The 17,632-nt window shown below is 52.7% G+C and overlaps 2 protein-coding genes across 12 annotated transcripts in view; one reads left to right on the plus strand and one right to left on the minus strand.

The window, feature by feature from the left end:
- Lpin1 (lipin 1) overlaps positions 1-17,632 on the plus strand; it is a 126,842-nt gene that overhangs the window by 4,097 nt on the left and 105,113 nt on the right. For 6 of the 8 annotated variants that reach the window (XM_052745858.1, XM_052745860.1, XM_052745859.1 and 3 more), the window contains exon 1: positions 14,687-14,782. The exons of the other annotated variants lie outside the window; for them this stretch is intronic. In XM_052745858.1, the coding sequence (XP_052601818.1) occupies positions 14,702-14,782 (81 nt within the window). In that variant the 5' untranslated portion in view covers positions 14,687-14,701. Of the gene's footprint in view, positions 1-14,686; positions 14,783-17,632 lie in introns of those variants that run through there. 8 annotated transcript variants of the gene reach the window in all.
- Ntsr2 (neurotensin receptor 2) lies at positions 320-7,632 on the minus strand. Of its 4 annotated transcripts, XM_052745869.1 has the most exons (5): positions 6,968-7,626; positions 4,146-4,157; positions 3,884-4,064; positions 2,398-2,488; positions 320-815 (listed from the first exon to the last, which is right to left on the minus strand). In XM_052745869.1, exons 1-5 carry the CDS (start codon positions 7,589-7,591, stop codon positions 566-568), a joined length of 1,158 nt encoding a protein of 385 aa, XP_052601829.1. In that variant the 5' UTR covers positions 7,592-7,626; the 3' UTR covers positions 320-565. The 4 variants fall into 4 exon arrangements, with proteins under 4 accessions (XP_052601829.1, XP_052601831.1, XP_052601828.1 ...); XM_052745871.1 differs by lacking the exon at positions 4,146-4,157; XM_052745868.1 differs by having other exon boundaries at positions 3,884-4,157; positions 6,968-7,624.

Consider the following 17,632-nt stretch of genomic DNA (forward strand, 5'->3'; position numbering starts at 1 on the left):
CTGAACTGTAAGCCAGGCCTAATTAAATGGTGTCCTTTACAAGAGTCTCCATGGTCATGGTGTCTCTTCACAGCAATAGAAACCCTAACTAAGACCATGGTTGATCTCTAGCCTTCATATACATGAGCCCCTGGACATACCCACCCATGCATCTGTATGCACCCAAGACCACATAAGATGCACAAACATGCATGTGCGTGCACACACACACAGACAGACAGACAGACACACATACACACAGAGAGAGAGAGAGAGAGAGAGAGACAGAGAGACAGAGAGACAGAGAGACAGAGAGACAAAGACCGAGACAGAGACAGAACAAAGTAACACAATCTAAGTTTATTGAGTACTGGCTGTCACTGGACACCTTTGTCACTAGGCATCGGCTCCTATTCTTTAACTCCGTTACACAGTTGGGAAGCTGAGAGCACTAGGTGGTGTTAGGTGGCTGGCCTGCAGTATGCACCGGTCAGTGACTGAGCTGGGTCAGGAGGTCCCCCTGGGTTGTTAGTGATGGCGTGGCTTGTCTGATGGGCCTGTCCCAGGCAGCCATTGTCTGTTCTCTTCATACTTGTATTTCACCCAGGCTGGGGTTTCTTGGTGATCCCCAAAGCCGGGAACTGTATGTACTAGGAGGTGACTCTGGGTTTTCTTGGGGTAAGGGCTGTTTACCACACAGGGAGCTGAGGGATTCCAGGAAGAGCTTTCTGAAGGAGGAAGACACAGCGTTGTAGAGGACCGGGGTCACTGCCGAGCTGACGTAGAAGAGTGTGTTGGTCACCATGTAGAAGTAGTGGTAGAAATCATAGAGTGTGCTGGAAGGGAAAGCCAGGGGTCTGGTTAGAGGCTGTTACCTCCTCACAGTGCCTGTCCCCTCCAAAGTACCGGGCGAGCGAGGAAGGTCTTTCTGTTGATGGGACACACGAGGAAAACAGTACAAGTTTCTATCGTTGCCCTTCCCTGCATCCCACCCAGGCTCTGTGACTTCCCTGGTTATGATTGATGATCATCTGTGTAGCCGATGTCACCCCTGATGGCAGAGGCTACCCGCCTAGGTCAGTCAGTGAGATGCTGGGAGCCCTGTGCTTCATGGCATGGTCAAAGAGAGGCAGCTTTACTAACAAAGGAAGCTGTTTGTTTCTCAGAAGTCATGCTCCCTGCGGCAGAGATTCTCTGCCGTGGTAAGGGTTTGGAATGTGCTCCTTGTGGGAGTTTGAATGTAATCGACCCCCATAAGGTCATAGGGAGTGGCACTCTCAGGAGGTGTGGCCTTGTTGGAGTAGGTGTGGCCTTGTTGGAGGAAGGGTGTCACTGGAGGGGTGGGCTTTGAGGTCTCATATATGCTCAAGCCATGCCCAGTGTGCCAGTTCACTTCCTGTTGCCTGTGAGTCAAGATGTAGCTTCTTCTCCACTCTCAGCTCCTTCTCCAGCATCATGTCTGCCTGCACACCACTATGTCCCACCATAGTGATAATGGACTAAACCTGTGAACTGTAAGCAACCCAATTAAATGTTGTCTTCTGTAAGAGTTGCTGTGCTCATGGTGTCTCTTCACAGCAATAGAAACCCTCACTAAGACAGGATCAAACATAGGGCTTTGTACATGCTAGGCAAGCATTCAACCAGTTGAGCTGTACTTCCAGCCCATGATTTTTCTCTTCTCTAACTTTAATAAGATAGGGTTCACATCCTATTCTCCATGCAGTTTTTATTAGACTGTGGAACTATGTTGTGTCTTTCTCCTTGTAATAACATGGCCTTCTCTGCCCTCACTGGGCTGCAGGCATTGGTCTGTTCTGATGTCAAGATGCTCATAGCCCTGACTATCCACAAGACCTGTCATACTCATGGTCTTATCAGATCAGGGAGGTTTCTAGAGAATGCCTTGATCCTGACAGGCATGACATAAGTCTCTTATCCCAGTCCTTGGAAGACTGAGGCAGGAGGATTGCCATGCTTGGCTACTAAGAGAATATTAGGTCAGCTGAGGCAATATAGCAAGACTTGGTCTAAAAACAAACAAACAGGCCTGGTGAGATTGCTCAGCAGTTAAGAGCACATACTACTCTTCCAGAGGTCCTGGGTTCAATTCCCAGCACCTACATGGCACCTCACAACTGTCTGTAACTCCTGTTCCAGGGGACCCGATACTCTTACACAGATATACATGCAGGCAAAACACCAATGCACATGAAATAAAAATAATTTAAAAACAAACGAACAAACAAAAGAACCCCACAATGCTTTGTTCCCCACCTCCAGGTGGAAGATTGTGAGAACCTTAGCAGACTGACTATAGGGCAAAAATCCAGAAAATTTGAGCTGAGGGCCCATTGCCTGGCTCCAGGCCAGCCCAGCAGTCCCTTCTCAGTGGCCAGGCGGCCTCAGCACACTTACTCAGTCCACCCATCATCCGGGATGTAGCAGTACATGAGCCTGCGGGCATGGTACGGCAGCCAGCAGATGACATACACAGCCACGATGGCTCCTGCAGGACAGTGGGAGAGAGAGAGAGAGAGGGCACAGCAGACAGAAAACAGACATGTTCTCAGTTACATCGCCATCCAGGGAGGAAGGTGCCCAAGGCGACACCAGCAATTCCTGTGACCTCTTCCTGGAGCCAAAGGACGGGAAGAGAACTTAAGTTATTGGATATGAACTTGCCCTGACCTTGGACACAACATGCTTCCAGAATCTTCCGTTGACTACTGGAATACACTCCCAACTCAGGGCTGGATATTCCCACCTGAGTGGCTATGTGGGCTGCATGCTATAAATGCCTTTTGGACTCTACAGAGCTTGTCCTGGAACTCTTCCTTCTGGATGGATGGTGGTACCATCATCAGATCATCAGGCTAGCAGCCAGAACATTCTTAATTTTCTATCCTTTTACATTTTGCCTTTTAATGGGCTCTACTTCAGCAACTGTCCACTTTATCTCTTCCCTGTCTCCACTGTGGCCACCCTATGCATCTCCTCCGCACTGGACTCTGACAACCTTCCCTCTCCTCCCAGGAGCAACCACCCACAGCAGTAGCACTAATCAGTACCCTGGTAGAAACACAGAATCGTTGGGTTGGAATCTCCTGGCTGGGCCCAACGCTCTGGCTTTTACAACATTCTAGATCATTGCCGTCCACCCTGAAGTTTGGGAGCACTGTTTAGCCCGTGTGCTGAAGAGCCGTGAAGGGAGCAGAACGTCTAGACATTGGCTCTTGGAACTTCCGCCCAGCAGCTCTAGAGTGAAGTCTGACTCATGCTGGAATACACTCCCAACTTAGGGCTAGATATTCCCGCCCAGCTGACTTTGTGCTGCTGGTCACCTCATGGTGCATTCAGCTCTTAACGTCTTTTCCCACAAGGCCTTGCATGATGTTGCTGATGTTGCGGAGATCGGATCCTCCCAGACTTCAGCCAGTGCCCAGATTTCAAGTAGGGCGTGATGGGTGCTGGGAGAGACCTGTTTTCCCGTGCCTTTAAAAGGGTCCCTTACAAGGCCAGATTGTTCCAGATCCTTACAAAGGCAAGCCAGTAAACAGATGTGCTAGAGGGAAATGGGATTTGGGGACCCAGCCAGTCTGAGAGTCCACAATCGCCAGACTGAAGTCATTCACTGTAGCTACTTCTGGCCTCCTCACACAGCCCAACTCTCTGAAACAGAGCCAGGTCTCTGCCTGTCTGGGAAAACTACTCCCTGGACAGTTCTGTACTTTCATGCATAGAACTCCACTTTTTTCTTTTAAAGCCCCTCAGAGGTACAGGGGAAAGGAGACCTAGAGAGAGGCAATAAATAGCTTGCCAAGGTCATCCAGCTAGAGACTGATAGAGGAAGCCCTGGTACCCGGGATCCTCTCCCTCAGAGTACTATGGCAGAGTACTTAACTGAGAACCTGGGCGCTGTGCTGGAGGCTGCGGATCTGGCTGGCATCCTTGTGTCTCACCAGGCTGGCCTGGACCCCCAGGGACAGGGTCTTTCTCCACGCGATGAAGCCCAGGAGACCTTCCTCACTCAAGAGCTCCAGGCGGCTGGGCATAGAGTTGACTTGGGCAGAAGCTGACGGTACCTGGGAGTAGAGGGCCATCAGGTGGTTGACAGTGACCCCGTTCAGGAAAGCCGTGAGCGCCAAGGGGAGCACGAAGCATACCAGCACATTCACCTGTGAAGGTAATTCCAAGCGTCATGGGGGCGGTACCAAAGGCCCGTGGCTCTGGTCATCAGGTTTACTCTGAACTCAGCATCTGCACCAGCGGAAGTAGGGGACAGAAAGGCCTGGAAGGTAAAGCTAAGGAGTGTTGCATAGCTGTGATGCCACAGTGCAAACCCAAGGTCACAGAGAAGAGCCCAAGGTCACAGAGAAGCCGTTCTTCCCCATGGATAGGAGACAGAAACTCGTTCCAAAGAGAGACATCACTGGATGCTCAACCTCCTCAGTCCACTTTCCTCAGGACTCTGAGTGCCCCAGCCTGCATGGCAGTCTTTGTGCTAAACAGTCTTCAAATGGCTCCCACCGGCTGGATACCTTCATTTTAAAAGCACAGTCCATAAGCCAGGTCGTGGTGGCGCACACCTTTAATCTCAGCACTCGAGAGGCAGAGGCAGGTGGATCTCTGTGAGTCTGAGGCCAGCCTGGTGTACAGAGCGAGTTCCAGGGAAGTCAGGGTTACAGAAAGAAACCCTGTCTCAACAAACAAACAAGTCACATTTCATGGGCTGGAGAGATGGTTCGGTGATTGAGAGCACTTGCTGCTCTTGCAGAACATCAGAGTTCTGTTCCCAACATCCACAGTGGGTCTCTCACAACCACCTGTCATTCCGGCTTTAGGGAGTCCTATGCCCTCTTCTGGCCTCTGTAGGTACCTGCACTCAATGTGGACATGCCCATAGACCCAGACATAGACACATGATTAAAAGTAAAATAAATCAGTGTTTAAATATCATGGTCAGAAGGCTGTGGCAAGTGTAGGCTCTGGAGGTGCCTCTCAGTCTGCCCAGGAAGAGCAGTTGCAGGATCCAGGGCCTCGTGACAAAAGGGAACCTACACTGGGGCACCACGGGGTCCCAGATGTGAAGTGGGGACCCCTGGAGATACCCAGGGCAAAGACAGCAGAGGGGGTGGCTTGTGGCTACCCTCTCCCCACTCATTCTCTCAGTGATTGTCCTAGAGGCCACGTGGGCAGCTCCTGCGGGTTCCACCTGTCACTCATATGCTAATGGGGGGGACTTCATTGGGGGGAGGGGAGAAGAAAAGGCTGCCTGAGGCCGGGGGATAATATCCACAGGAGGTCCGGGCTAGGTGCTTCGGTGGGAAGGAAAACTGGAGCTCAACCCTCTGGAGCGTAAGCGGGATTGGGAAGTGGAGGGACATGGGCTGAGGAGCTGCTGTGCTGTACCCCGGTACCTTCACAGGCTCACGTATAATTATTCTCATGACACTGGCGCTGTGTACCTGGGCGTGTGAACACCACCCTAGCAAACACCCTTAGGGACAAAGAACAGTACAAAGGGCGTTCTGGGAGCCAGCACACCCTCAGTTCTGACTCGGGGTGCTGTTCTTCCTTGCCACCCTTGTCCTGAATCCTTCTGTAGGCTGAGGTTTCTTCCTGTGTTTGTGTGGCAGAGTCCCGACTAGAACCCTCCAGCTTCCCTCCACCCGCTCCCTCACCTGTAGTGGCCGAACTCTCAGTCTAGAAATGGAGGGACATGATGTTTCAAATGTCAAACTCTTTTTAAAGCAAATCCACTACAAACAAACCATTGTTAGGCATCTGGTCCCCCTTCCCCCAGAGGAAAGTTCCCTATTTAAGGAGAATGTGGACCAGATAGGGATAAAGCCGCTTCACAGAACACGGTTAACATGGCGCAGTTGGCCCCTTCCCATGCTTTCTCCCGATTCCTCTTGGTTGAAAAGGAAGATGGCGAGCGTCTTCTCTCCCAGCAGACCCAGCTGACGCACTCAGGGTGAGTGCAGAGGAAGAGGGGAATTCTCAGCAGCTCCCTCCAGACTACAGTCTACACCTGGCCAGCAATGCAGTGTGGAGGGATATGACGTTCAGTCGTCTCTGCAGCCCCCGAACCACACAGTGTGGAGGGATATGACGTTCAGTCGTCTATGCAGCCCCTGAACCACTTGTCCTGATACACTGGCCAGAGTGCCTTCTTGCACTTCCCAGTGCTTATCCTCCCACATCCTCTAGGTGCTCATGGGTAGTGGGGTAGTAGAGAGATGCTGGTTACACCCAGTTTGGTCCTTTGGATTTCTGGGAAGGATCCTGGAGGGGCTGCTTTAGTTTTTCTCACAATTCCAGCGTGTGTCCACTTAGGCTCAGTGCCCGTTTGAGCAGTGGCAGGGCAAACTCAAAGGGCCCTGAGTTACTGGAAACGTCCTGAGACAAGTACTTGGGAAGGAGAGACTCGCTGTCAGAAAAAGCATTCGGAATTGCTGGGAGTGGATCACAGGCTTGGAAGGGAGGCAAGCGAGGGGAGGCCCTGGGAGCAGTGTGTTGAGGGAAGGCTTTCACTCTCAGGGTTCAGAAGGGTTGGAGAGGGAGAGAGCAAAGAAAGATTGTTGACCTGAATGCCAGAGAGAGGCCAGGCAGAGCTAGGGAAAATGGGGAAGGGGGGAGTAAGCGTGGGAGAGGAGGGGCCAGGAAATGAGCCCGGAAACGCCATCAGCCCCTAGTAGACAGGAGCAGAGCAACGCCCCTCGATGTCTGAGAGGCCCGTGCCAGAGCCACATGGTTGGAGCAGCATAGGTGCAGACAAGGATGTGCACTCTGTCGGTTCACCTTGTGGTTCCTTTTTTAAAGAAAGGTGTGTGTGTGCGTGTGTGTGTGTGTGTGTGTGTGTGTGTGTGTGTGTGTGTGTGTGTGTGAGAGAGAGAGAGAGAGAGAGAGAGAGAGAGAGAGAGAGAGAGAGAGGACAACTTTAGCGAGTGGGTTCTCCCTTTCCACTGTGGATCCCCCTTACCTGGATGAAGACCTGGAGTGTGGCGCGGCTCACCAGGACGGTGCACACGCGCGAGGCGGCCTCGGGCTCCCCGTGGGCACTCTCCACCTCGTGCTTCTGTCCCATGATCATCGCCATGGGCAGGGCAAGGCCCAGCGAGGCGACCCAGACCAGCGACAGCAGGCGGCGAGTGCGGCGCGGGGTGAGCAGGCGGCGGGCGCGCAGCGGCTGGCACACAGCCAGGCAGCGCTCTGCGCTCAGGCTGGCTACGCTCAGCACCGTGGCGTAGGCGCACAGCTCACGCACGAAGTAGTAGCCACGACAGCCCAGATCACCGAAGACCCAGGGGTAGTGGGACCACACGAAGTTGTAGAGCTCCATGGGCACGCTGACCAGCAGCAGCAGCAGCGCCGCCAGCGCCAGGCTGAGCACGTGGTAGCGCAGGCGCCCGGGGCGCCCGGCCCGCGCCTTCAGCACCACGTGCACGGACAGCGCATTGCCCGCCGTGCCCAGCGCGAAGATGAGCGAGTAGAGGGCCGTGAACAGCACCTTGGCCCAGAGGCGCGTGTCCACGCCCAGCCTTGCGTCCAGGCTCAGCCCTGCGCTGGGGCTGGGCCTCGGGGGCCGCGGGCTGCCGGTCTCCATCACTGTCTCGTGGTGGCCTGCGCTCCCTCCCTCTCTCTGCCCAGAGCCTGGGCTAGCTGCCCGGTGAGCCAGCACCTCCTCCTTTCTGGGAACCTTCAGAGCTCGGAGGACACGCCCCCGAAGAGAGTTCCAGAGCAGCATCAGTCTTGAATCCCTCTTCCGTTCGGCTCAATCCAGAAAAGCACGTGTTGGTGGAAAAGGGGGTCCTTGGGGTTCACCTGGATAGCATCACTGATGAGCTGTGTGACCCACGGGCAAGGTTTTAAACCCCTCGGTGCTCACCTGCCCCTTTTCAGTTTTAAAATACCACCCATGATGCAGAATTTCTCTGCGGATTGAAAGCGTGGTCCAAGCTATGGTACTGACAGACAGACAGACGTGGAGTTTGAGCTTTGTACCTCCGTCTGTTTGTTGTCTCCTCTTTGAGCAGTCTGAGGAAGAGACAGCTCCGGGAAGGCTTTGCCAGGCTCCAGCAACTTTGCCAACTGAGTAACTGTCATTCAAGGGCTACCTCTGCTAGAGTAATAACCTCAAGAAGGTGGCCGGTGCTCGCACCCCCCTGGTACCACACTGTCCCACACCTTTGAGGATGTCACTCTCTGAGCGGAGGGAAGAACGTGTGTGAAGTATGTTTAAGAACATTTTTCTGTGCTCATTTATAAGCTCGTGAAGAAATGAGAACTTTGGAACTGGAAAGCTTTCTAGAGGCCTAGTATCTCCTGGGAACAGAATGAGACCAACACCCAGGCGTCCTGGTGTTTTTGTTCGTTTGTTTTCTATTACAGGTTGTATGGCCCAGTGACAATGAGTTTAGTTTTCTTCTGGATGTATGTCCATAGCCACAGTGAACCCGAGATAACAAATATACTTTTCATGCTGCTCCTACACGGGCATTCTTTTGAGGCTGGGAAAGTAACAGGGAACAATCCCACGGCTTTAGTTAAACCAGAAAGTATAGGAGCCACCGGCGTCTGTGGCCTGGCAGTTTGAGGGTAACCTGGTCTACATAGTGAGTTCCAGGACAGCCAGAGCTGCGTAGTAAAACCTCATCTCTAAAACAACAACAAACCCACCAACAACAACTACAAGAAGAGGATTTTCACTCTGCAGAGGCCAGCAATGGAGCTGGAGTCACCGTTGGGTGTGAGCCTGATGTGAGTACTGGGACCCAAACTTGAATCCTTTGTGAGGACAGTTGCTAACAAAGTGCTCCTGACTGCTGAGCCATCTCCCCAGGCCCCTCTTCCTACACCGTTTCTCTAAGGAGCTTCGCCACAGGGATGTAAGGCCAGCCAACACAATCACGTAGTGTTAACATGTCTTGTCACCATCCACAGAAGCCCTGGTGTGGGATTCCAGTTCCACACAAAGTGTGTTGGGGGCTCAGAGTTCACTCTGTCCTGAGTGCAAAAAGCCAAGCCCAAAGACAAAAAAATAAAAACAAAAAAAAACCCTGAAAAATTAACAACTGTTCTTGGGGGCAAAGAAACAAGGTCAAAGGTCAAGACACTGACCTCAGAGTTGGAGAGAAGGACAAGCAGACACAGAGAAGTACAGCATTCCAGAGCAAAAGTCAAAGCCGCTTCTTTTCCATCTATTTATTTATTTATTTATCTATTTATCTATCTATCTATCTATCTATCTATCTATCTATCTATCTATCTATCTGTTTATTTATTTATCGAGACAAGATTTCTCTGTGTAGCTTTGTGCCTGTCCTAGATCTCGCTCTGTAGCCCAGGCTGGCCTCGAACTCACAGAGATCTGCCTGGCTCTGCCTCCCGAGTGCTGGGATTAAGGGCTTGCGCCACCACTGCCCGGCTTCTCTTCCTTTTAAGTTGTTTCCATCAGGTATTTTTGTCATAGCAACAATGAAAGTAACTAATACATTGGATTTGCTCAGTACCAACACAAGCACATCTTGATGGACTATTTATTGATAATGCCTCTATTAAATAAAACAAAACAGCCTAACCCATCAGAGCTGCCAGTTACCTATGCTTCTACTGGCGGGGGTGGGGGGCTTCCCACTGATTCAGATCAAACACTAAGGCTATGTGCTCGTAACCTGTGAACTACTTCTGGATTTGCCTTATAAAAGCCATTCATCTCCCTGGGTTCCCTGTGGGATCCATGAAGATCCTGCATTGCTATTCACTCAAATGCGCTTCGAAGAGTCTGTGTGTCGGTTTGCTGCTTTATGATGTCCAATGTAGATTAAGTCCGGACCTCATCCCGAGAGGCCGCTGTGGCAGTTACGATGTGAGCCACAAATAACAGACCCTCCCTGGCCCGTCCAGAGTGTTAAATGACGGGACTGGGATGTGAGAACTCTGAAGTTGCACCCATTGTGGCCCTCGAAAGTCCTGACTCTTCACTTGGAAAGACCCTGCCTAATCCCAAGGAAGTTTGTGAGATGATATGTCTAAGAAGAGCACGTGGTTCCCAGAGTGACCTCGATCATGTCGGCCCTGAGCTCTGACCTTCCCCCTCAAGGGTCAGAAGGAGGAGAAACCATCCTGGGATGGAGGAGAGGCCTTGGCTGTAGCGGTAGGAGCCAAGCAAGAAAAGGGGGGGGGGCAAATGCTCTGAGAGCCTGTGGGCGGCTCCCAGATGTGGACATGGCTGCCAGGGCAAGGGTGGCATCCTGCGGGTTCCCAAAAGCTGGGATCTGCAAGGGTCCTCTCTCCAGGTCCTGGCCTAATCGCTGAGGGAGTGGTGGGGAACTTCAGTGTGCTACTGTAAAGGGTTAGAGCCTTGCCTGGCAGTGGTGGCTCACGCCCTTAATCCCAGCACTCGGGAGGCAGAGGCAGGTTAATCTCTGTGAGTTCGAGGTCAGCCTGGTCTACAGAATGAATTCCAGGACAGCCAGGACTGTTTCATAAAGAAACAAAACAAAACAACAACAAAAAAAAGTTAGAGCCTCCAGCAACTGATGATGCTCAAAATAGAACCAGGCTTTTAGAGCTGAGGACTTAGACCCTGTCCTGAGGGGTCTCAATGGTGGTGGGGATGGTAAGACACAGACTCACAGGATAACAGCTCTCCTTGGAACACTCTAACTGCCAAATAAGGGACACTCTTGTCCAATTGAGTGTGAGGACCCAAGTTTAACCTCTAAAACCCATGTGAGAAAGTGAACTGTGATAGCATACACTTGCAGTCCCAGGGCTGTGGAGATGGAGGCAGGAGGGTCCCGAGGCTTCCAGCTAGCCAGCGTAGCTCATTGGTGAGCTTCAGGCAGCGAGAGACCCTGTCTCCAATAAACCATAGTTGGTGTCTGAGGAATGACGCTAAAGGTTTTCCTCTGGCTTCTGCACACATGCATACATGTATACCCCATCCACGTGTGTCCACATAAACATGCACACACACACACACACACACACACACACACACACACACACACACACACGCATACTGTTTCTGCATCTGCACAATGGTGTCCCTAATGCCAACCTCAAAGATGCCGTGAAGCATAGGAATCATCACCATTTTCCAGGGGTTACAATGTACAAGGACCATAATGAGACCTTTCTGACCTGGCCTCAAGTCTCCCACAACCTCTGGAAAGAATTTTTTTTTTTTTGCAGGACCTCACTAAGTTGTTCGGATAGGCCTGGAGCTCACTGCAGCTCAGGCTGACTTTGAACTTGTGACCTTCCTGCCGTGGTCTCTCCATTGCCGATGTATGCCACTGTACACACAGGGGAGGGGCTGTTTTTATCCTTGTTTTCCCAGATGGGAATGAGAAGGCCGTTGGAGGCAGAGGAGTCCCCCTAAGTCCTGTCAGCTTCAGGGGCAGAAGAGTTAGAGGAGAGCTGGTCTGGGGCCAGCTGCAGCTGCACCCCCATGCTGGACTTCTGCTCAAAGGAGCCCATGCTTCGATCTCATCCGTGGTCACTCCCCCCATTCTTGGCGCAGTGTCTAACCAGTGCGCGCTCCCAGCTGTCTGACCCAGCAGTGAGATGTCACCCGAGCACTCCGTCGCTTCTAGCATGCTGCCATGTGTGAAAACTCCTGGGCTAGGCTTGGAGCTCCAGGGACAGTGGCCAAGATGCAGCCCATGGTGCCTTCCTCACAGTGCAGCGTGTCTGGACACACGTGTAACATGTGTGGGTGGGGTGCTTCCATCAGACTGCGGGCCAGGGCTGAACCTGACAGGTACAACGCCTCACAATCTTATCACCGGTCACTTATGAGCTTCTTAAAATATCTTGACAGGGCGAGTTAAAAATAGCAAGGGCATTGGTGACCCAGACCGGTGGAAGTGTCCCGAGGCGTTGGCAATTTCTCTCTTGCACTTGAGGACCTGTTGGTTTTCATATGACCCAGTGAGTTTTGTTAGGATTGTTTACAGGAGCATGGGTGGGGGTGGATTCCTGGACCATGGGTAACTTGCTATGCGTACACCATTGAAGAAAATGTCTCCCCCTTCCCCAGCAACCATTAACTGCCTATCAATCCTCAGGGAGGGGAGGGGCCTCATGAGCTCTTCCTCCTCCAGGACAAGGTGTCGAGGGCCCAGATCTTGTGCAGGTAATCACAGTTGCGTGAATTCAAGAGTTCAGTGTCGTACCTGGAATTCTGCACCATGTCCCCACACCCTCCCGCTCTTCTATTCTTTCTGTCCCTTCATCTGTGATGTTTCCTGAGTCTTTGAAAGGTTGATATGGATATCCTGTTTATGGCTGGCCATGCTTATTCACTCATTCTTACCACTCCGACCAGTTATGAGTCTCTGCATTTACCACTGCCCGCTGCAAAGAGAAGTTTCTCTGTTTAAAGCTGGATATAAATGTAATGATCTAGAAGGCTCGTCAGCAAGAATATTGTGTCTACTTTACAAAGCAGTAGCAATAGCTTTCCTTGCTGGGGCCTATGACCTCCCCCGCCACGGACTTTTGACTAGGTTTGCAGGACCGGATGTGAGTCCCTTCCTGTGGAGTGGTCTTCAAATTCTACAGGGAAGCAGTTGGTGACCTCCACAACAGTCATGCCACTATACAGCAGCGGTCACACCTTGCCTGACCAGTCGAAAGTATTACATGCAGAGTTCACGGCTCAGTGAGACAGCTGGCATCCGTCCCCCAGCAGCCTGCATAATACTTCCCTCACTATGAGGGCTAGTTAGCAGTGAGGACGCTTCCCGCTCTGTTCCAGCTTGATTCCTCTGTGTCCTTTGACCCACAGAACGTCGTCATGTCCTCAGCAATCTACCCATCTTGCCTGCAACAGCATCTAGTTCTGGTGGGCAGACAAGCCTTTGCTGACTTGCTCCTCTCCGGCTTCCCCCCCCCCCCCCGCCAGCATGCTCAGTGACAGCATTCTGGAGCCCCTTTCCTTGGCTCTGCTGTGTTAGGCATGCTCCCTCCAGGGCGGCCTCTGACCCCAGCTGTGCCCAGAATCAGTCTCGGTAAGCCTCCCTCCGAGCAACTTCAGGCCACCTGAGCCCAGCAGAATCCAGGACTTGTGGGGATGTAAGGATCACCTTAAGGGCCCCGTTCCTTAAGTCACCTGGCCTGCCAGGTCACGTCCCACTTCTTCACCCAAGGCCAGCTTTGGAGCTTCTATTTTTCTATGTGTGACATTAGACGTGTGGTGGGAAATCACACAGCAGAGTTCCCACGGTGGACAGAACCATTGCAGACCCAGAGCTGTTGAAGGACCCGTGGAACTGAGCGGGACGGTGGTAATGAAGGGTGCAGGGACTCAATGCAGCGTGCTGCATAGCCACGTGGGAAACGCAGCCCTGCTGCTGAACCCTGCTCTCTTGGCTCCAGCAAGGCCATGACAGCGCAGCACAGAGAGCAAGTTCTCTCATATTTGGTGGAAAACCTGTGGAGTGTGACTACATGGAACACAGCCATTTTGTTGTGTAATCGTTTGTGTGTGTGTGTGTGTGTGTGTGTGTGTGTGTGTGTGTGTGTGTGTGTGTGTGTGAATGCCGGTGCATGTTATGCCATGGCATGGACGTGAGGACAACCAACTGCTTGGGTTGGTCCTCACCTTCTGCCTCGTTTGAGAGAGAGTCATGTTTTGCTTGTGTGTCTCAGGCTAGCTGCCAACCAGATTCTGGGAGTTCTGTTCCCCATCTCCCATTTCTTGTAGGTACACCAGGATTACAGATGGTACCAACTTCACGTGGGCCCTAAGGATTCAAACTCAGGACCTCATGCTCACACAGTGTGTTAACTAGTTTTATGTCAACTTGACACAAGCTAAAGTCATCTGAGCGGAGGGAGCCTCAATGGAGAAAATGCTTCCATAAGACCAAGTTGTAGGCAAGTCTGTAGGGCATTTTCTTAATTAGTAATTGATGGGGGAGGGCCCAGCCCATGGTGGGGGAATGCCATGCCTGGGCTGGTGGTCCTGGGTTCTATAAGAAAGCAGGCTGAGCAAGGCATGATGAGCAAGCCAGTAAGCAGCACCCCTCCATGGCCTCTGCATCAGGTCCTGACTCCAGCTTCTTTTCCTCTCCAACTTGCTTTTGGTCATGGTATTTTATCAGAGCAACAGAAACTCTAAGACACACAACAAGCAATTTTATCCACTGAGAGGAGAGCCCCCTCGTCCTCCAAGGCTGTGGATTTCAGTCACTTGAAAGCATCATTTCCTGCACTCAGCCAGGAAGCCTGAGGGATAGTCTCTGCCAACACTTCCTCTCATCAAATTCCCTCTGGGAACCCCATGTGGGTTTTAATCCCGATTCTGTGTTAGGACTTCTTAGCCTTGGAAATGACTCAGTTTCTCGTTCTTACTCCTGAGATAGACCTCAAAGGCAGGAGTGGACGCGGTGGATTTGAAGTGCCCTGTCAGCCCCTCCTCTCGCTGCCCCACACGAACTGGACAGAAACTGGCATTTTTCTGGTATCTTTGCATCCTGGGTGTTGTGTTTGCCAGCCAGTCCCCAGGTGGGAAAGGATTTGCAATTCAACACCCTGCTCTTTGCTGGGGCCTTGTGACTTGGCCCGGGCTCTGTGCAGGGAAGCAGCTTTGCCTACTCCGGTGTCACTGGGCCCGGCCTCCAGCTGCTGAGCTGGTGTTCCTGAGGGTCATTTCTCTCCAGACGCTGAATGAGGAGGTGGCCAGACCCTGCAGGGTCTAGCCATGGCGGAGCAGGATGATATCTGCAACTCTAAGTGGGAGGCGCCACGGGGCAAGAGCTCTGCGGACTCGGCATGGTCGTGGGTAAGGCTGCATGTGGCTGTTTGCAGACTCAGCCCCTGCCCCCAGGCACAGCTGTGTGGTTCTGTGTCCAGAGGGTCCATGCGGGAGGGTCCTGCCTGCACAGTATCCAGCCAGGGGCCCTGCAAGCTCCCACCCGATGGCTCTCATCGAGGCTTGTTTATAAGTTGTTGGTGCTGAACTTAAAACCTGGTTTTTTTGAACTTAAAAATTCAGAACTTAAAACCTGGTTTCTTTGCCCTGGATGGCAAATGCTCGGTGTGTGCTTTGACCATGGGCGTTTTCAGCCCTCCCCCCCAACATCAGGGAAGAAGGCAGAGGCTTTCAGGCCCCCCTCTCCCCAACATCAGGGAGGAAGGCAGAGGCATGAGAATGACTCGTGTCTGGCTGTAAGTGTCTGGTCACTTACGGCGTCATGTATGACATGGCTTCCTTGGACTCCGAAGCTCTCGGCTCTTCTGGGCTGCCTGTTTCAGACCTCAGGATAAGGGACTTTGTTCAGATGTAGTTATGTTCACGGAAGACCCCAGAGCCCAAAGTGGGGGGCTGAGGTCACCCCAAGTGGCAGTGAGTATTGAGGCTAGGACCTGGGCTACAATTCGGGCCTCACTGTTCCTGAAAAGGCCAGTGGGTTTGGGTGCAGTGCACGTATTGGGAGTTCATACTCCTGACTCAAATGGTGCCCCTGTACACCCCCTTAATACTATGCTGGGACCCCGGATGTCGAGGCTGGACCAGCAGCAGGGAGGGCTTTGAGAGCAGAGAGCACCTGTGACTCTGCATCCTCAGGGAGCAGGCTCCTGAACGCTGGTGTCCCAGCGCACCTGTCACCTGTCAGTTTACTCAACCTTGACCTTGGGGCAGAGGGTCTGTCTGCCGGGGGCTGCTGTGGAGGGACAGGCTGCAGAGCAGTGACGGGAGCTGATTCTGGATTCTGAGGGAGGTGGTTCTGAATTCTCGTACATCTGCCCCGTTCATCACTTAGCCCCACGGGCAGATATATCCTGAAAGGACCCGTGCTTGGGAAAGTGTTACCACAAGCCTAGCCCTGGGGACAGGAGTGACAGCGCCCTTTGAGAATGCTGCTCTGGTGAATCACAGTCACACTCGGATGAAATGAACTGGTTTTGTGGTTAGTCAGGGATTAAAGGAGCTTTTTTTTTTTTTCCTCTTTCATCCTAGAACGTCACTTATATTTAACACCCATCCTCAGTTGAGATGGACACTTACTCTTCCTTTGTGGGCAGGGCTGGACGTGCACCAGACATATCAGTGTCCACCATAATGACTGACACTCTGCAGTCCTGAGGTACAGGCCCCATTGTCATGGTGACGTCTGGTCCAGCTCAGGCAGCAGGCATCTGAGGAAGCTGACTGTGAAACTGGGGGTGGTGTAGACTCTGTGGACCCCCCAAGTCCATGCCCATTGGCTCTGTAACCTGAGGAAGCTCTGGTTGAATGTCTGTGTTCTGCTTTTATGTGTGTGTGAGGTAGAGGTGGCACAGATGTGTGGCTAGGTAGGGATGTATGTGTGTGTGTGTGTGTGTGTGTGTGTGTGTGTGTGTGTGTGTGTGTGTGTCTGTGTGTGTGTGGTGGGGGTGGCACACATGTGTGGTTAGGTAGGTGTGTTTGTGTGTGTGTGTGCGCGTGTGTGTCTGTGGTGGGGGTGGCACACATGTGTGATTAGGTAGGTGTGTATGTGTGTAGGACAGAGGTCAACCTCAGGTGCCACTCACCTTGCTTTTTGAGACGGGGTGTCTCCTTGGTCTGGGACTTGCCGTGGAGGCTAGGCTGAGCAGCCGGCCAGCCCTGTTGACCTCTGTGTCTCTGCAGCCACAATTGTGTTCACAAGCGTGTGCCACCACATCCAGGATTTTTTTCACATGCGTTTCCCGTGGGGGCTCAAACTCACGTCCTCATGCTTGGGAGGCAAGCGCGCTGCTGACTAGGCTACCCCCCCCCCATGCTTATGTTTTGATCTGTGCTCAGTGAAGACTTGCAAGGAGAGGCTGAGCTTCGTTCTTCGAGGGCTCTTTATAATAGAGGGACAAAAGGGTTTGAAATCCACCCTTTGACCCCCTTTTCTGTCATTTTTCCCACTGTCACGTGGACTAGAAAAATGCTCATTCAACAGGCAGAGTCCGCAACAGATCCCTCCTCTGTCCCGCCATAGTCTGGCTGTGGGGGGGGGGGGGGGGGCGGGGACGGTGAGGGTGACAGAGTCCATCCTCCAGCTGCTGGAGACACATTGCTATTGGCTCTCTGCAAGGAGGGGGGTCAGCTCTAAGGTTGTGTTTTCTAGGTAGGGCCTTGGGACCTCGACTCAGGCCTCTGCCTTCTGGAAGAATCTGACCTGCTGTATGTCCTGGAGTGCCTAACCAGCAGACCCAGTGCAATCAATGCCTTCCTCCGACGGTGGGCGTTTCATCAGGCTCTGGATCAGGCTCTGGATCAGGCTCTGGCACTGAATCTTGGGACAAGGGAGTGCCCCGGGTTGTGGTTTTAGTAAAGCAGAGGAGCTGGGACCAAGTCCAGAAACTGAAGCAGAAGCCCAAAGGGACTGATGGGACCAAGGGTGCTGGTGGGAGGCTTCAGAAGATCCGGTGAGGACAGAGGAGAGGTAGGAGCTGCAGCTGCCCTGGCCAGGGGCCCGGGCTCAGCTGTCTGGCTTCTGGGAAGAGTTAAAGCAGCCCAGCCACTGTGGGGCTGGGCAAAGGGCAGCTGGCAGGGATACAACCCCCGGAGGCACCTGCTCAGTTGGCACCACCCACCTGCAGCGCTGTTGGCCGTTGGTTGACATTCACCTCACCGAGTCTCTGGGCTCTGTTTCAGGGCCATAGGCAGTTCTGGGTC

Source organism: Peromyscus californicus, unplaced genomic scaffold (genome assembly GCF_007827085.1).
Source record: "Peromyscus californicus insignis strain IS unplaced genomic scaffold, ASM782708v3 Scaffold_1__1_contigs__length_55948999, whole genome shotgun sequence".
Taxonomy (NCBI): domain Eukaryota; kingdom Metazoa; phylum Chordata; class Mammalia; order Rodentia; family Cricetidae; genus Peromyscus; species Peromyscus californicus.

What these genes read in the sequence shown, in the direction of transcription:
- Ntsr2 (XM_052745868.1), bottom strand. Translation starts at nt 7,591, where the DNA reads ATGGAGACCGGCAGCCCGCGGCCCCCGAGGCCCAGCCCCAGCGCAGGG. An exon ending in GCACAGCGCCCAGGTTCTCA is followed by an intron (nt 2,489 to 3,883) that starts GTTAAGTACTCT and finishes ACTGTCCTGCAG; the next exon opens with GAGCCATCGTGGCTGTGTAT. An exon ending in CCGGATGATGGGTGGACTGA is followed by an intron (nt 816 to 2,397) that starts GTAAGTGTGCTG and finishes TTTCCCTTCCAG; the next exon opens with CACACTCTATGATTTCTACC.